This window comes from Eubalaena glacialis, chromosome 6, assembly GCF_028564815.1.
Source record: "Eubalaena glacialis isolate mEubGla1 chromosome 6, mEubGla1.1.hap2.+ XY, whole genome shotgun sequence".
NCBI classification, from domain to species: Eukaryota; Metazoa; Chordata; class Mammalia; order Artiodactyla; family Balaenidae; genus Eubalaena; species Eubalaena glacialis.
In genome coordinates this window covers 2,930,092-2,946,057 of record NC_083721.1, presented here as the reverse complement: position 1 = coordinate 2,946,057, position 15,966 = coordinate 2,930,092, and the positions used below count along the sequence as shown (strand labels likewise).

The 15,966-nt window shown below is 53.4% G+C and overlaps 1 protein-coding gene across 2 annotated transcripts in view; it reads right to left on the bottom strand.

The window, feature by feature from the left end:
• CBS (cystathionine beta-synthase) overlaps positions 1 to 15,966 on the bottom strand; it is a 30,593-nt gene that overhangs the window by 5,604 nt on the left and 9,023 nt on the right. For both annotated transcript variants that reach the window (XM_061193865.1, XM_061193864.1), the window contains exons 4-14: positions 15,462 to 15,596; positions 14,035 to 14,114; positions 13,805 to 13,939; positions 13,196 to 13,265; positions 11,840 to 11,931; positions 10,948 to 11,073; positions 10,357 to 10,441; positions 9,927 to 10,032; positions 2,277 to 2,354; positions 1,964 to 2,098; positions 1,146 to 1,254 (exon numbers count right to left, since the gene is read on the bottom strand). In XM_061193865.1, the coding sequence (XP_061049848.1) occupies positions 1,146 to 1,254; positions 1,964 to 2,098; positions 2,277 to 2,354; positions 9,927 to 10,032; positions 10,357 to 10,441; positions 10,948 to 11,073; positions 11,840 to 11,931; positions 13,196 to 13,265; positions 13,805 to 13,939; positions 14,035 to 14,114; positions 15,462 to 15,596 (1,151 nt within the window). The remainder of the gene's footprint in view (positions 1 to 1,145; positions 1,255 to 1,963; positions 2,099 to 2,276; positions 2,355 to 9,926; positions 10,033 to 10,356; positions 10,442 to 10,947; positions 11,074 to 11,839; positions 11,932 to 13,195; positions 13,266 to 13,804; positions 13,940 to 14,034; positions 14,115 to 15,461; positions 15,597 to 15,966) is intronic.

Below are 15,966 nucleotides of genomic sequence, written 5' to 3'. Positions count from 1 at the left end.
CGGAAAGGTTGCCCCCGCTCAGCCTGGCTGGCCACCCACATGCATGTGACGCCGGGCCCTGTGCTCCCCACTCAGGGGCCACGGGGGCCAGGATAGCCTCTTGGAGCTTCCACTGGACTGGGGGGCAATAAGTGCTCCAAGAACACACCCCGTGTGCTAGGTGCTCGGGGCCTGGGCGTCAGAGAGGCCGAGAGGAGGGGACGGGGGCTGGGGGGCAGGAGAGCAGAGACAGCTGGTGCAAAGGCAGCAGGAAGGGACCGGCCCGTCTGAGAACCAGGGCAGGAGGACGGGAGGAGCGGACGGAGCCGGGGGTCGCAGGGCCGGGACCCTCCCGGCTGGGCTTGGCAGGGAGGGACAAGACCCCACCCACGTCTCCTGTGGTCTCTCCAGCCGCAGAGAGTTAGGGCCAGGAGTGAGGGGCCGTGCAGGGACCACGCTAGAGGCGATGGCAGGGGGGTGGATATGGGGAGAAACACACAGATTCTGGTGACATTTCAGCTACGTGTGGGGTGGGGAGAAAGGAAAATCAAATCCATTCCTAGATTTGGGCTCCACCCGCTAGCTTCTCAAGCTTGAGACAGCCAGCGACCCACCACTCCCACTCAATGGGGGTCCGAGGAGAAAGGGTTTGTGGAATGTCAGGAGACCAGGGAGAGGGGCTGCCCTGACCCCAGGCACCCTCGGGGACACGGTCGGCTCTGTCCTGGCCCATCACAGGGTGGCCATCATCTCAGGATGACCACGGGGTCTGACCAGCCCCGGCTCAGCCCCCAGAACGTTCTAGTTCTTATTAAATACTTAGGCGTGCCAGGTGATCTTAAATGACGTGTGCACAGGACAAAATCAGGGCCCGGTGCTCTGGGAATGGTCACGCTGGCAGATGCCCGGCTCGGCTGGGATGATGGTCCCTGGGCTTGCCAGTGACCACAGGCATTGCCAAAGTACGGGCGTGGGTGAGCCCTCACCAGTGCTGGCCTTTCCCCACCTGGGGCTTCTCGCTTTGTGAAGCTGGGGCGAATTCTCCGATTTAGGGGTCTGATGGGGTCTGGGGTGGTGTCAAGGGTCGAGGCGAGGGACGCGCGGCCCCGCCTCCCGGGACAGAGCTGGTCTCAGCACTGACTGCTCAGGTCTCGCGGGGCTCGTACCTGTTTGAACTGCTTGTAGATGATTTTTCGAACTTGGTCCGATGGCTGAACCTTCCCCGCGAGCAGGGACGACAGCATGTTCCCCAGGGTCACCATCCCCAGGATCACCCTGGGGAAGTGGGGACGGGGCAGGAGTCAGCACTGGTGCCTCTCCCGCACTCTCCACACCCCACCCCACCCCCCGCCAAGACAGCAGAATCCAGCACAGCCACCCTCAGGGTCAAACCCAGAACTCCTCTTAGAATCAACCACTGTCTGCCCAGGGTCTCTGCGTGGCAGGAGCCCAGCAGTGACCAAACACCCCGCCCTTGGAGCTGACCGTCCAGTGCAGGGAACGGTAAACCAGTGAGCCCTCTGGGCATCTCCATTCTGACAGGTGTCAAGGGTGACCAGCTGGCCAGTGTCCTGGGACATGGGACTTCCGGTGCTAGAATTGGGACAGCCCCGGGAGAGCCCTGATGGTGGGTCACTGTCACCAGGGCACGTCTGTCACGGCCTTCCGCTGTCCGGCACGTGCCCAGAGCCAGGGCAGGACCCTACACCGGCCTCCTGTGCACATGCTGGGCGCAGTGGGCTGGGACCAAAGCATTAAAGTCCAAAGGGTTAATACGAGCAGCCCCCATCCTGGCCGGTGCTCAGGGACCAGCCGTCCAATGCTCTGAGCATCTGAGTGCAAAGTGACCAAGGCCAGCCGGCCAGCTGTGGGGTCCACTGGGCTGCCCCGTCCAGCACCGCTGACACAGAGCAGCGTGGGGCACAGGCTGGAGGCGCCCAGCAGGGCCCAGAGGGCAGAGGTCTGGATGGAGGCTGAGACTGACCCCGACTCGTCCACCACGGGCGCCTGGTCGAAGCCCTTCTCCCGGAGGATCTCGATGGTGTGCTCACAGGTGACTGTGGGCAGCACCGTCAGCGGGGCCGACAGGCTCAGCTCCTGAACTCGGAGGTGCCACCACCTGCAGGAAGAGGGTGGGGCAGGGAGGCCGTGAACCGGGAGGCTGAGTCCAGGACAGGGAGACCGCAGGGGCGCCCAGCCAGGTGCAGGACAGCACACGTGCCCTGGGTACCAGGAACGCAAGTCCCGAGCCACACGCGTGTGGTCGGGGAGAGATCTCTGCTCAGAGGCGTCCTCACCATGGCTTCTTCACCAAGAGGTCCTCCTCCTTCATGAAGCCCTTCTGCAGCATCCACTTGTCACTCAGGAACTTGGACCTGCGGCACCAGAAATCACCAGGGTCTCACCACCACCTCTGCCCACACTGAGGGCGGAGGTTCTCAGAGAGAGAAAGCCCAGCATCCCTCCCCAGACCCCACGGTCCAGCAGAGACCCCAAAGGGGCTGGCTGGAGGCTCCACGAAGAGGCCTGAGAGCCAGATTCCAGAAAGTCCCCCTAGGGAACTGTGGTCGACGGGGGCATCCGGTCAACCAGGGCTGAATGAGCTCAGAGCACAGCAGAAGGTTCTGTGGTACGCTGGGACCTGGGACCTGGGACCCTTTGCTGCAGTGCTTGCACCTGGACAAACGTCTTCTCAAGCAACAGATACAAAGAAACTATGAGGGACTAAAAATAACAGCATGCATGCACAGTTGGGGCAAATTAAGGACAAAACAAGATACAAAAAGACCAAAAACCTAACTGCCACTTCTGAGTTGCTGCGAGCAAAAGCAGGGTACTGCAAATGCCCCATGTACACAGCACCACAAAGGGGTGGGCAGACCACCTAAGCCACCCCTCCAGCCCTGACCCCTGGACCCACCCCTACCCTCACCCCACTTAAGGGACCAGCTCACCCCCTCCTCAGCGAGTGAGCAAGGGAAACTGTTACTTGTTTTCACTCCTGCCTGCTGCTGAATGAGTCCCAATAAAGCCTTGCCTGAATTTCTTGTCTTGCCTCTTATTAATTTCTATTGATTAAAGAGTCCAAGAACCCAGGCGGGTAACAGTTCTGTCCCGGATCCTGTGCCATCATGTCCCCTTGGGGCTCCTGGGTGGCCTCGTCCCTGGCTGTCCTCATGTCTGCTCTGGCAGAGGGGGATGAGGGACCCCATGCCACCTGGGGTCAGAGGACACCAGACCAGGCCTTGGGGTCTGCCAGAGACCTGCCCTAAAAAGGCAGATGAGAAAGCACCTGACAAATAGCAGCTTAGGCCTGGAGCTAGAGGGGCAGGCTTGGAGGGAAGACCCGTTGAAAGCCCAGCGTGACTCTGGTTTATGGGTGAGGAAACTGAAGCCCAGAGGGCAAGCAGAGTTGTTGACCCTCACCAGCCATGTGGCTGACAGGGTATTGGTGCTCCGGCCGAGTGTCAGGCCTGAGCCTCTGAGGTGGGAGAACCAAGTTCAGAACAGTGGTCCATCAGAGACCTCCCGGCCCCTCGTAATATCAATCGGCGAGAGCTCTCCCAGAGATATCCGTCTCAACACTAAGACCCAGCTCCACTCAATGACCAGCAAGCTCCAGTGCTGCACACCACATACCAAACAACTAGCAACACAGGAAGACAACCCCATCCATTAGCAGAGAGGCTGCCTAAAATCATAAGTTAACAGACACCCCAAAACACACCACCAGACGCAGTCCTGCCCACCAGAAAGACAAGATCCAGCCTCATCCACCAGAACACAGGCACCAGTCCCCTCCACCAGGAAGCCTACACAACCCACTGAACCAACCTTAGCCACTGGGGGCAGACACCAAAAACAACACGAACTATGAACCTGCAGCCTGCGAAAAGGAGACCCCAAACACAGTAAGTTCAGCAAAATGAGAAGACAGAGAAATACGCAGCAGATGAAGGAGCAAGGTAAAAACCCACCAGACCAAACAAATGAAGAGGAAATAGGCAGTCTACCTGAAAAAGAATTCAGAGTAATGATAATAAAGATGATCCAAAATCTTGGAAATAGAATGGAGAAAACACAAGAAATGTTTAATAAGGAACTAGAAGAACTAAAGAGCAAAAACACAATGATGAGCAACACAATAAATGAAATTAAAAATTCTCTAGAAGGAATCAATAGCAGAATAACTGAGGCAGAAGAACGGATAAGTGACCTGGAAGATAAAATAGTGGAAATAACTACCGCAGAGCAGAATAAAGAAAAAAGAATGAAAAGAACTGAGCACAGTCTCAGAGACCTCTGGGACAACATTAAACGCACCAACATTCGAATTATAGGGGTCCCAGAAGAAGAAGAGAAAAAGAAAGGGATTGAGAAAATATTTGAAGAGATTATAATTGAAAACTTCCCTAATATGGGAAAGGAAATAGTTAATCAAGTTCAGGAAGCACAGAGAGTCCCATACAGGATAAATCCAAGGAGAAACACGCCAAGACACATATGAATCAAACTATCAAAAATTAAATACAAAGAAAAAATATTAAAAGCTGCAAGGGAAAAACAACAAATAACATACAAGGGAATCCCCATAAGGTTAACAGCTGATCTTTCAGCAGAAACTCTGCAAGCCAGAAGGGAGTGGCAGGACATATTTAAAGTGATGAAAGGGAAAAACCTACAGCCAAGATTACTCTACCCAGCAAGGATCTCATTCAGATTCGACAGAGACATTACAACCTTTACAGACAAGCAAAAGCTAAGAGAATTCAGCACCACCAAACCAGCTTTACAACAAATGCTAAAGGAGCTTCTTTAGGCAGGAAACACAAGAGAAGGAAAAGACCTACAATAACAAACCCAAAACAAATAAGAAAATGGTAATAGGAATATACATATTGATAATTACCTTAAATGTAAATGGATTAAATTCTCCAACCAAAAGACACAGACTGGCTGAATGGATCCATAAACAAGACTCGTATATATGCTGTCTACAAGAGACCCATTTCAGACCCAGGGACACATACAGACTGAAAGTGAGGGGATGGAAAAAGATATTCCATGCAAATGGAAATCAAAAGAAAGCTGGAGTAGCAATTCCCATATCAGACAAAATAGACTTCGAAATAAAGACTATTACAAGAGACAAAGAAGGACATTACATAATGATCAAGGGATCAATCCAAGAAGAAGATATAACAATTGTAAATATTTCTGCACCCAACACGGGAGCACCTCAATACATAAGGCAAATGCTAACAGCCATAAAACGGGAAATCGACAGTAACACAATCATAGTAGGGGACTTAACACCCCACTTTCACCAATGCACAGATCATGCAAAATGAAAATAAGTAAGGAAACACAAGCTTTGAATGCTACATTAAACAAGATGGACTTAATTGATATTTATAGGACATTCCATCCAAAAACAACAGAATACACTTTCTTCTCAAGTGTTCATGGAACATTCTCCAGGATAGATCATATCTTGGGTCACAAATCAAGCCTTGGTAAATTTAAGAAAATTGAAATCGTATCAAGTATCTTTTCTGACCACAACGCTATAAGACTAGATATCAATCACAGGAAAAACACTGTAAAAAATACAAACACATGGAGGCTAAACAATACACTACTTAATAACCAAGAAATCACTGAAGAAATCAAAGAGGAAATCAAAAAATACCTAGAAACAAATGACAATGAAAACACGACGACCCAAAACCTATGGGATGCAACAAAAGCAGTTCTAAGGGGGAAGTTTATAGCAATACAATCCTACCTCAAGAAACAAGAAAAATCTCAAATAAACAACCTAACCTTACACCTAAAGCAATTAGAGAAAGAAGAACAAAAAACCCCCGAAGTTAGCAGAAGGAAAGAAATCATAAAGATCAGATCAGAAATAAATGAAAAAGAAATAAAGGAAATGAAAGCAAAGATCAATAAAACTAAAACCTGGTTCTTTGCGAAGATAAACAAAATTGTTAAACCATCATCCAGACTCATCAAGAAAAAAAGGGAGAAGACTCAAATCAACAGAATTAGAAACGAAAAAGGAGAAGTTACAACTGACATTGCCGAAATACAAAGGATCATGAGAGATTACTACAAGCAACTATATGCCAATAAAATGGACAACCTGGAAGAAATGGACAAATTCTTACAAAAGCACAACCTTCCGAGACTGAACCAGGAAGAAATAGAAAATATAAACAGACCAATCACAAGCACTGAAATTGAAACTGTGATTAAAAATCTTCCAACAAACAAAAGCCCAGGACCAGATGGCTTCACAGGTGAATTCTATCAAACATTTAGAGACGAGCCAACACCTATCCTTCTCAAATATAGCAGAGGGAGGAACAGCCTTCCAAAATATAGCAGAGGGAGAAACACTCCCAAACTCATTCCAAATATAGCAGAGGGAGGAACACTCCCAAACTCATTCTACGAGGCCGCCATCACCCTGATACCAAAACCAGACAAAGATGTCACAAAGAAGGAAAACTACAGGCCAAGATCACTGATGAACATAGATGCAAAAATCCTCAACAAAATACTAGCAAACAGAATCCAACAGCACATTAAAAGGATCATACACCATGATCAAGTGGGGTTTATCCCAGGAATGCAAGGATTCTTCAATATACGCAAATCAAACCATGTGATACACCATATTAACAAATTGAAGGATAAAAACCATATGAAAATCTCAATAGATGCAGAAAAAGCTTTCGACAAAATTCAACACCCATATATGATAAAAACTCTCCAGAAAGTAGGCGCAGAGGGAACTTACCTTAACATAATAAAGGCCATATATGACAAACCCACAGCCAACATCATTCTCAATGGTGAAAAACTGAAACCATTTCCACTAAGATCAGGAACAAGACAAGGTTGCCCCACTCTCACCACTATTATGCAACATAGTTTTGGAAGATTTAGCCACAGCAATCAGAGACAAAAAAGAAAGAAAAGGAATCCAAATCAGAAAAGAGGAAGTAAAACTGTCACTGTTTACAGATGACATGATACTATACATAGGGAATCCTAAAGATGCTACGAGAAAACTACTAGCGCTAATCAATGAATTTGGTAAACTAGCAGGATACAAAATTAATGCACAGAAATCTCTTGCATTCCTATACAATAATGATGAAAAATCTGAAAGAGAAATTAAGGAAACACTCCCATTTACCATTGTAACAAAAAGAATAAAATACCTAGGAATAAACCTACCTAAGGAGACAGAAGACCTGTATGCAGAAAACTATAAGCCACTGATGAAAGAAATTAAGGATGATAAAACAGATGGAGAGATATACCATATTCTTGGATTGGAAGAATCAACATTGTGAAAATGACTATACTGCCCAAAGCAATCTACAGATTCAGTGCAATCCCTGTCAAACTACCAATGGCATTTTTCACAGAATTAGAACAAAAAATTTCACAATTTGTATGGAAACACTAAAGACCCCGAATAGCCAAAGCAATCTTGAGAAAGAAAAACGGAGCTGGAGGAATCAGGCTCCCAGACTTCAGACTATACTACAAAGTTACAGTCATCAAGACAGTATGGTACTGGCACAGAAACAGAAATATAGATCAATGGAACAGGACAGAAAGCCCAGAGATAAACCCACGCACACATGGTCACCTTATCTTTGATAAAGGAGGCAAGAATATACAATGGAGAAAAGACAGCCTCTTCAATAAGTGGTGATGGGAAAACTGGACAGCTACATGTGAAAGAATGAAATTAGAACACTCCCTAATACCATATACAAAAATAAACTCAAAATGGATTAAAGACCTAAATGTAAGGCCAGACACTATCAAACTCTTAGAGGAAAACGTAGGCAGAACACTCTATGACATAAATCACAGCAAGATGCTTTTTGACCCACCTCCTAGAGAAATTGAAATAAAAACAAAAATAAACAAATGGGACCTAATGAAACTTAAAAAGCTTTTGCACAGCAAAGGAAGTGAAAAACAAGACGAAACGACAACCCTCAGAATGGGAGAAAATGTTTGCAAACGAAGCAACTGACAAAGGATTAATCTCCAAAATATACAAGCAGCTCATGCAGCTCAATATGAAAAAAACAAACAACCCAAACCAAAAATGGGCAGAAGACCTAAACAGACATTTCTCCAAAGAAGATATACAGATTGCCAACAAACACATGAAAGGAGGCTCAACATCACTAATCATTAGAGAAATGCAAATCAAAACTACAATTAAATATCACCTCACACTGGTCAGAATGGCCATCATCAAAAAATCTACAAACAATAAATGCTGGAGAGGGTGTGGAGAAAAGGGAACCCTCTTGCACTGTTGGTGGGAATGTAAATGGATACAGCCATTATGGAGAACAGTATTGAGGTTCCTTAAAAAACTAAAAATAGAACTACCATATGACCCAGCAATCCCACTACTGGGCATATACCCTGAGAAAACCATAATTCAAAAAGAGTCATTTACCACAATGTTCACTGCAGCACTATTTACAAGAGCCAGGACATGGAAGCAACCTAAGTGTCCATTGACAGATGAATGGAGAAAGAAGATGTGGCACATGTATACAATGGAATATTACTCAGCCATAAAAAGAAACAAAATTGAGTTATTTGTAGTGAGGTGGATGGACCTAGAGTCTGTCATACAGAGTGAAGTAAGTCAGAAAGAGAAAAACAAATACCGTATGCTAACACATATATACGGAATCTAAAAAAAAAAAAAGTTTCTGAAGAACCTAGGGGCAGGACAGGAATAAAGATGCAGACATAGAGAATGCACTTGAGGGCGCGGGGAGGGGGGAGGGTAAGCTGGGACGAAGTGAGAGAGTGGCATGGACATATATACACTACCAAACATAAAATAGATAGCTAGCGGGAAGCAGCCGCATAGCACAGGGAGATCAGCTCGATGCTTTGTGACCACCTAGAGGGGTGGGATAGGGAGGGTGGGAGGGAGACGCAAGAGGGAGGAGATATGGGGATATATGTATATGTATAGCTGATTCACTTTGTTATACAGCAGAAACTAACACACCATTGTGAAGCAATTATACTCCGATAAAGATGTTAAAAAAAAAAAAAAAGGCAGATGAGGACCAACAAAGTGGGGAGCAGAGAGGATCCACAGCCCCCCAGCCTAGACGTGTGTGCCCGAGACATGACCATTCAGTCACACTCTCGCCATTTCTCTCTCACACACGCAGGCAGGCGTGTGCACGCACAGCAGGCCGGCCCGGCACACGGGGAGATGGCTGTCCTCACGTACTGCGTGGTGTGAGCGGATGGCCATGCTCAGGGCAACCTGGCAGTGGACACCCAGATGTGACTCACCCCCTGCTGGAACGGGCGCCCACCAGGGGCAGCTGAGCTCACCCGAGGTATGTAACCTGCCACTCCTGGGCCAGGGAGGAAGCCCGCGGGTCCGTGGGGGAGGTCTCTAGCCCACTGTGCCCTTGTTCCCGCACAGCAACCCTGGCTCTTTCGGCCGGTGGCCCCAGACAGGGGCCGTCGGCCCAGAGGACGGGAATTGGAAGCAGGAGGCTGCAAGCTGCCGCCTGGGCAGGTGTGCAGATACTCAGCACCATCGGACTCGAAGGGGCCTCGGAGGCCGCCAGGCAGACATCGCACAGCCCGTCCCTGGGGCCGCCGACCCCAGCCTGGGTCTCGCCAGGTTGGGGCTGGAGTGTGAGTGAAGCAGCAGAGCCAGTGCTCCCTGCAGCCGGGGGTGGGGAGGCGTTCTGAGGGCGGCTACGTCCTCCTCCTCGTCCCCCGCGGCCTCACAGACCCCCACGCTCCCTCCCTCCCGCTGCCGGGTCTCAGGGGAGGCCTGGCGGGGAGCAGGGCCGGCACAGGCGCTTGGGAGGCGGAGCGCGGGAAGCCGAGGGGCCGGGGGGAGTGCTCCTTACATGTAGTTCCGCACAGAGTCCGGCAGGATCACCACGCAGCGCTGCTCCTCCCTCAGCTCCTGGGCGGCCTTCACGGCCACCGACATGGCACTGCCGGCACTGCCGCCTGCCGGGAGGGTCGGGGTCAGACCCGCCGGGGGCGGGGGCGTGCGATGCGCGTGCGCATGCGAGTGTGCGTGCACGCCCGAACACGCCCTGGGGGGGTCCTCGGGGGAGGGGCCGGGCTCGGGGTGCTGGGGGGACCCCCGCTTCTCTCTGTCCACCCACATTCTCCTCGTTACCACCGAGCGTCACGACCAAACCCTCACACAGAGCCTCCAAGCCCTGCAGCAGGTGGGGTGCAGGTGGGCCGGGCAGCCCCAGAGCGAGGGTGTCCTTCAGGCGCCGGACCAGCAGTCGGCAGAGGGCGAGCGCCCGGCGCCTCACTCACCGCACAGCAGCCCCTCCTGCGCGATCAGCATGCGGGCGAAGGCAAAGGCATCCTCGTCGTTGCTCTTGAACCACCTGTCTACCACCTGCGGGGGGCGGAGGGCAGGCGGTCAGGCCGGGCAGCGCCGGGCGCTGGGCAGCGGGCGTGTGGACCACCGCCCAGGTTGCAGCCTCACAGAGGACCTCGGTCCAGGAGGCCGTGACCCTCCAGGGATGCGGCCCAGCCCCTCGCCTGGGATCCGGGACTCACATCTGCAGACCCAGATCGCGCCCCAGCCCCTCCCACCGGGTCCAGCACACTGTGCACGTGGCCAGTAAAGCCGCCCACCAGCCCCGCTGCAGGGCCACACTTCTAGTCCAGGTCCCTGACCGAAGCATCCTTTAGGGTCCTTAAAAGGAGCCTTCTCTGCGGTCCTCAGCTCTCCCACATCGGCCTGCTTACCCGCTCCAGCCACCTGGCTCCCTCCCTCTGCGGGGGCGGTCTGTGCCACCCGCCACCCCCCAACGGCCTCCGTGTCTGCCCAACAGGGCCGTGGCACACGCTCGTCAGGGTGTGGCCTGAGGGCTGGGCTTGTCATGCCGCCCCGCCTACCGTCCGGTCCAGCACGGTGGGGATGAAGTCGTAGCCGATCCCTTCCACCTCGTAGGCCGTCTGCTCTGTCTGGTTCAGCTCCTCGGGCTCTGCGAGGATGGAGCCTTCGGGGTCCACCCCGATGATCTGCAGAGTGGGCAGCCTTAGGGCTCAAGTCTCACCTGGACGCACCCGGCTGTCATCAGGGCGCGGGCCCCGTTCCCGGAGCTCGGGCACGAGGCTCGAAACCCACAAACCCAGGCCCGGTCGCTGGGAGATCACAAGGTAAATAAATGTCCAGCTCAGGGCACTCAAGGGGGCAGCACGAGGCTGGGGGAAGTGGCGTCCTGGAAAGCTCCTCCTGCGCAGGGTGCCCCAGGACAGCCCCAAGAGACGCCCCGGGACAGCAGGAGCCTGGGGCGAGGGGGGTGCTAGGACTGACCTCTCCTGGACGGCGGAGAAATGGGCAGAGAGGAAGGGTGCGCTCAGCACCTCCAGTGGGGGTCTCTCTGAGCCCCTCCCCAGGCTCAGGTGCCCCTCCCCTACTCTCAGAGCCCCGGTGGGGCAGCGGTAGGACCTGAACCTGAGAGCTCTCGGCTTCTGGAATGACCCTTGGAGGCCACCCAAATGGACTCTCCCACCCCCAGCTCATCTGGGCGTCCAGGTTGCTGGGTCCTTTATCTCCTGGGCAGGTACGGGTACACCCCCCCTATATAAGATGCAGGGCCGTCTACGCAGAAGTGTCAGAAATGGGAACTTCCAGCTCTAAAGCAGAGGCCACTCTGTGGGCCCAAGGCCAAGGAGCCCGACAGTTAAGCCTCCAGCTGCAGTTCAGGCCACAGGTGGGAAACGCGCACACGTCCAGGCCCACCTCTCCTGGGCAGGGCAGGGTGGCGCCCTCGCAGCCCCTCACCTGGCATCCAGGGCACTTCTCCTTCAGCTTCCTGGCGATGCCCGTGATGGTGCCCCCCGTGCCCGCCGACGCCACCAGCATGTCCAGCCTCCCTGACAGGGGAGAAGGCATGTCAGGGAGAACATCCTCAGGCAGGAGCGGCCGACCCCCACTCTTTTTTTTTTTAAGCATCTTTATTGGAGTATAATTGCTTTACAATGGTGTGTTAGTTTCTGCTGGGCCCTCCACTCTTAATAAGAAGCAAGAAGGTCCTCAACCACAACGAAGGCAAGTTATCAAAAAGGGCAAAAGCAAACCTGTTCTCAAATTTAAAGCCTCTCATCGCAGTCCTTCATCTTTAAGACGCAGTCACAGTAACAGGGCCCCAGGGAGCCCCATTTAAGGCTAAACGGCAGCCAGTCCCTGAAATCCCTATTTGTCGTGAATCGTGCACGAGGTGACTTCCTGCAGGAGGTGGGCCCCAGGTGGCTGAGGGCTGAGCCCAGGGAGGCTCTTCACACTTTCTTAAGCTGTTTGGTTCAGACGACGTGGAAAAGTGAACTGAATTATCAAAGGAACCAGAATAAGCCGCTCAGCTTGGCTCGGATGTCGTCTGGGCTCTCTCAGTGCCCGGTGGCCAGCTCAGGCACCTGCAGACAAGTCAGTGCGGGCACCCGTGCCGAGGCAGAAAGGCTGTTTTTACCAAATGAGAGGATTCTCACACATAAAACCTGGGCGAGCAAATGCCTGGACTTTGCTGCCTGGCTCCTGGGCACGCAATGAGGGCACTGAAGCCAACGCCAGGCTCCAAACAGGAAGCCAGGGGTGCCAAGCCCCTGGCAACTCTTCCCGAAGACCTCTTAGGGAAACAGCCTGTCAGAAAACATCGCAACCCCCTTGGCCTTGGCACCAACTGTGCGGAGAGGTTCCAAGCAGCCTCATGTACAGAGTAAGCTAATTGCAGATGCCACCACCCCAGTTCTGCAGATGAGAAAACCCCAATGTCGAATTCAGTGCCCAGGCTGGGGCTTGAGGCCAAGTGCCGTTCAGCAACGTGAAGCCCCAGCTGTGAGCCCAGCACCAGCCTGGGACACCCTTGTTCCCTGCACTCAAGAGCTCCTACAGGTCTGGAGGAAAGGCTGCTAGGTAAACAAATACAACTACATGATATGTTTGGTGCTATAGGAGAGGCACGGGCAAAGTCCAAGAGGGCACAACAGAGGGAGGAAACCGCTCTAGGGAAATCCTCTAGAAAGCACTTCACGGAGAGGGGACATTTGAGCTGGGTTTTGAAGGATTAATAGGAGTTTACGAAGGAGCGGGTAAGTGACTTGTACACTCCCAGTCAAGATGGAAAGCAGGGTGAGAAGTATACACCGTCACACTGCTGCAGGATCTCCTCGGCCGTGATGTCGTAGTGAGCGAGAGGGTTGCTGGCATTGCGATACTGCAAGGAAAGAGAGCAAAGGAGTCGTGTTGAAGTCAAGGCACAGAACCGGCAGCAGCCGCAGGGCACCAGGCAAGCAGCTCAGTGCAAGCCAGAGAGGATCCCGGCAGCTCAGGGAATGGCCCGGGCACATCAACAGACACCAAGCATGAAAACCAGCTCTCCAGAAGATGCGATTTCTGAATTAACCCAGATGTGGAGTGAGTGACAAAGAAGAGCTTCCAGTCAAAAGGTCTGCATGTATTTTATGCCTGTAGAGAGCTTCCAGGGTCCTCTGCCAAGGGCATTCCAGCGCACTGAGCTGAGCCCTCGAAGCCGGCACACAGACAGCAGAGCCAAAGGCTTGGCCGACCCTGCCGGCCACACGCTGGGCTGGGAGAAGCCAGTGACCGCGTCCCAGTGCGTCGGTCACTCCGCAGCCTCTGCTCCTGCTGCAGATGTGACACCACCCCCAAGCCCCCGACAGACATCCCCCAGGGAAGGCCCCACTTGGTCCCAAGCCTCTGGGCACACACTGGCCCCCAGGGCCCGGCCCTCACCTGGTCCAGGATGTGAGAATTGGGGATCTCGTTCCTCAGCCTCCAGGCCACGCCCACATGTGACTCAGGGGAGTCGAATCTGGCGTTGGTGGGCGTCCTCACGATCTCAGCCCCCAGGGCACGCAGGACGTCCACCTGCAGAGGTACGTGGTGACCTTCACCTCCCCACCGGGCCTGTAGCGCAGGGGCAGTGGGCCGGGGAGATGCCCCACCCCTGCCCACCCGCCTACCTTCTCAGTGCTCATCTTCTCTGGCATCACGATGATGCAATGGTAGCCCTTCACCGCGGCGGCCAGGGCCAGCCCGATCCCTGGGGACGGCACATGGAGTGAGAGGGGGCCACGGTGCCCCCGAGACCCCGCTTCCAGCCCCAAAGGCCCAGGGGAGAGGGCGCTGCAAAAATGCCCTACGTCATCCCCTTCTGCCCTCAAATGAGGGGATAAGAGGAGAATGTGGAGGCAGAGATAAAAAGGCAAGTGTGCCCACCATGAACCCCAATTCCTCCAGCTCTTACTGGGCGCCTGGGAGGTGACGATAGCAGCAGACATTGTGGAGCCCGCGTGTTCCCGTCCCCAGCCCCACCACGGGCCCAGGGCACAGGCCCGGGCCGGACGCCTCCTCCCTGGTTCCAGAGGGGTCAGGGCCACTGCCCAGGGCTGAGGGGAGGGGCCACCCCAGTTAGTCTGAAGACAGAACATGGAGCCAGAGAGGAGGGTTCTGGAGCCTCAGGATCTCCCGGAGTTTGCCCCACTCGGCTTCAGACCTGCTTGGGACCCACGACCCCTTTCTGGGTTTGGATGGAAATGTCTGTCCTGTGCCTGGCCTGCCACTGGGCTTTGGAAACACATAACTTGTCCGGTTTGAAGGTTCACAGCCTGAGAGGAATTTTGCTTCAGGAGGAATCGAGCCTCAGGTCTCATCCACCTCTGATTTAGGTGATCCTTAGATGAGACTTAACGTCGGTGCTGGAATGGGTTCAGACTTTGGGGGGCTGTTGGGATGGGGGTGAATATACTTTGCATTCGAGAAGGACATGAATTCTGGGGGCCAGAGGGTGGAGTGTTATGGGCTGAACTGTGTCTCTCCAAAATTCATCTGTTTAAGTCCCACCCTGCAGCCCCCCTCAGAATGTGACTCTAACTGGAGATGGGTCTTTGAAGAGGAGATTAAGGTTAACCGAGGTCATATGGGTGGGCCCTAACCCCGTATGTCTGGTATCCTCATAAGAGAGGAGATCAGGACACAGACACACACAGAGTGACGCATGTGAGGACACAGGGAGAAGATGCCCAGGAGAGAGGCCTCAGGAGGAACCAGCCCTGCTGACACCTGATCTCAGTTGTCCAGCCTCCAGACTGTGAGATAATAAATGTCTGTTGATTAAGCCGCCCAGGCTGTGGGATTTATTACCGCAGCCATAGGAAACTAGGACAGATTTTTACTACAAGGTGTAGTTGCCCACATAACAGACTCCAACATCACCAATGCAGCTGGGACGGCAAGACATCAGAGAAAGCTGGGCTCAGTCACACACCTGCACACAGGCATCAGGTGCCGAGCAAAGTGCGTGGAGGGAAGGGAAGGGCCAGCCGGACAGGCCAGCGCGTGCAGCCATGGGTCACCCAGGCCGGGAGCTCTGGCCCGTGGCAGCGCCCACCTGTGTTCCCCGACGTCGGCTCGATGATGGTGTCCCCAGGCTTCAGGGTCCCCTCGCGCTCAGCATCCTCAATCATTCGCAGGCTGATGCGGTCCTTCACGCTCCCGCCCGCGTTGAAGAACTCACACTTGGCCACTGGAGCCAGAGACGCATCATGAGAGAGGAAGAGGCCCCCGACTGCTAAGGGATGCCTGCCGTGCCGACCCCTCCCCAGCACCCGATACGCCCAGGATGCAGGGACAAGCTTCAGTGGTCCTGAAAATCATCGCCTTTCCATTGCCACCTCCCACACCTGACATGGGTGCGGGTGCTCGCCCACGGGAGCTTCTGCCACCTGCCCATCCCACCCCCCATGGACCACGTGGCAACTCCAAGTGTATGAGACAGAGGAGCCTAAGGAGCCCCGCCAACTGCATGGACGGAGCAGAGCCACGCCCGTGAGGCAGCACAGTCCCAAAGAGACTGGCTGGGCGTGCAGGGGGCGGCCGACTGGAGCCCAGGCTTA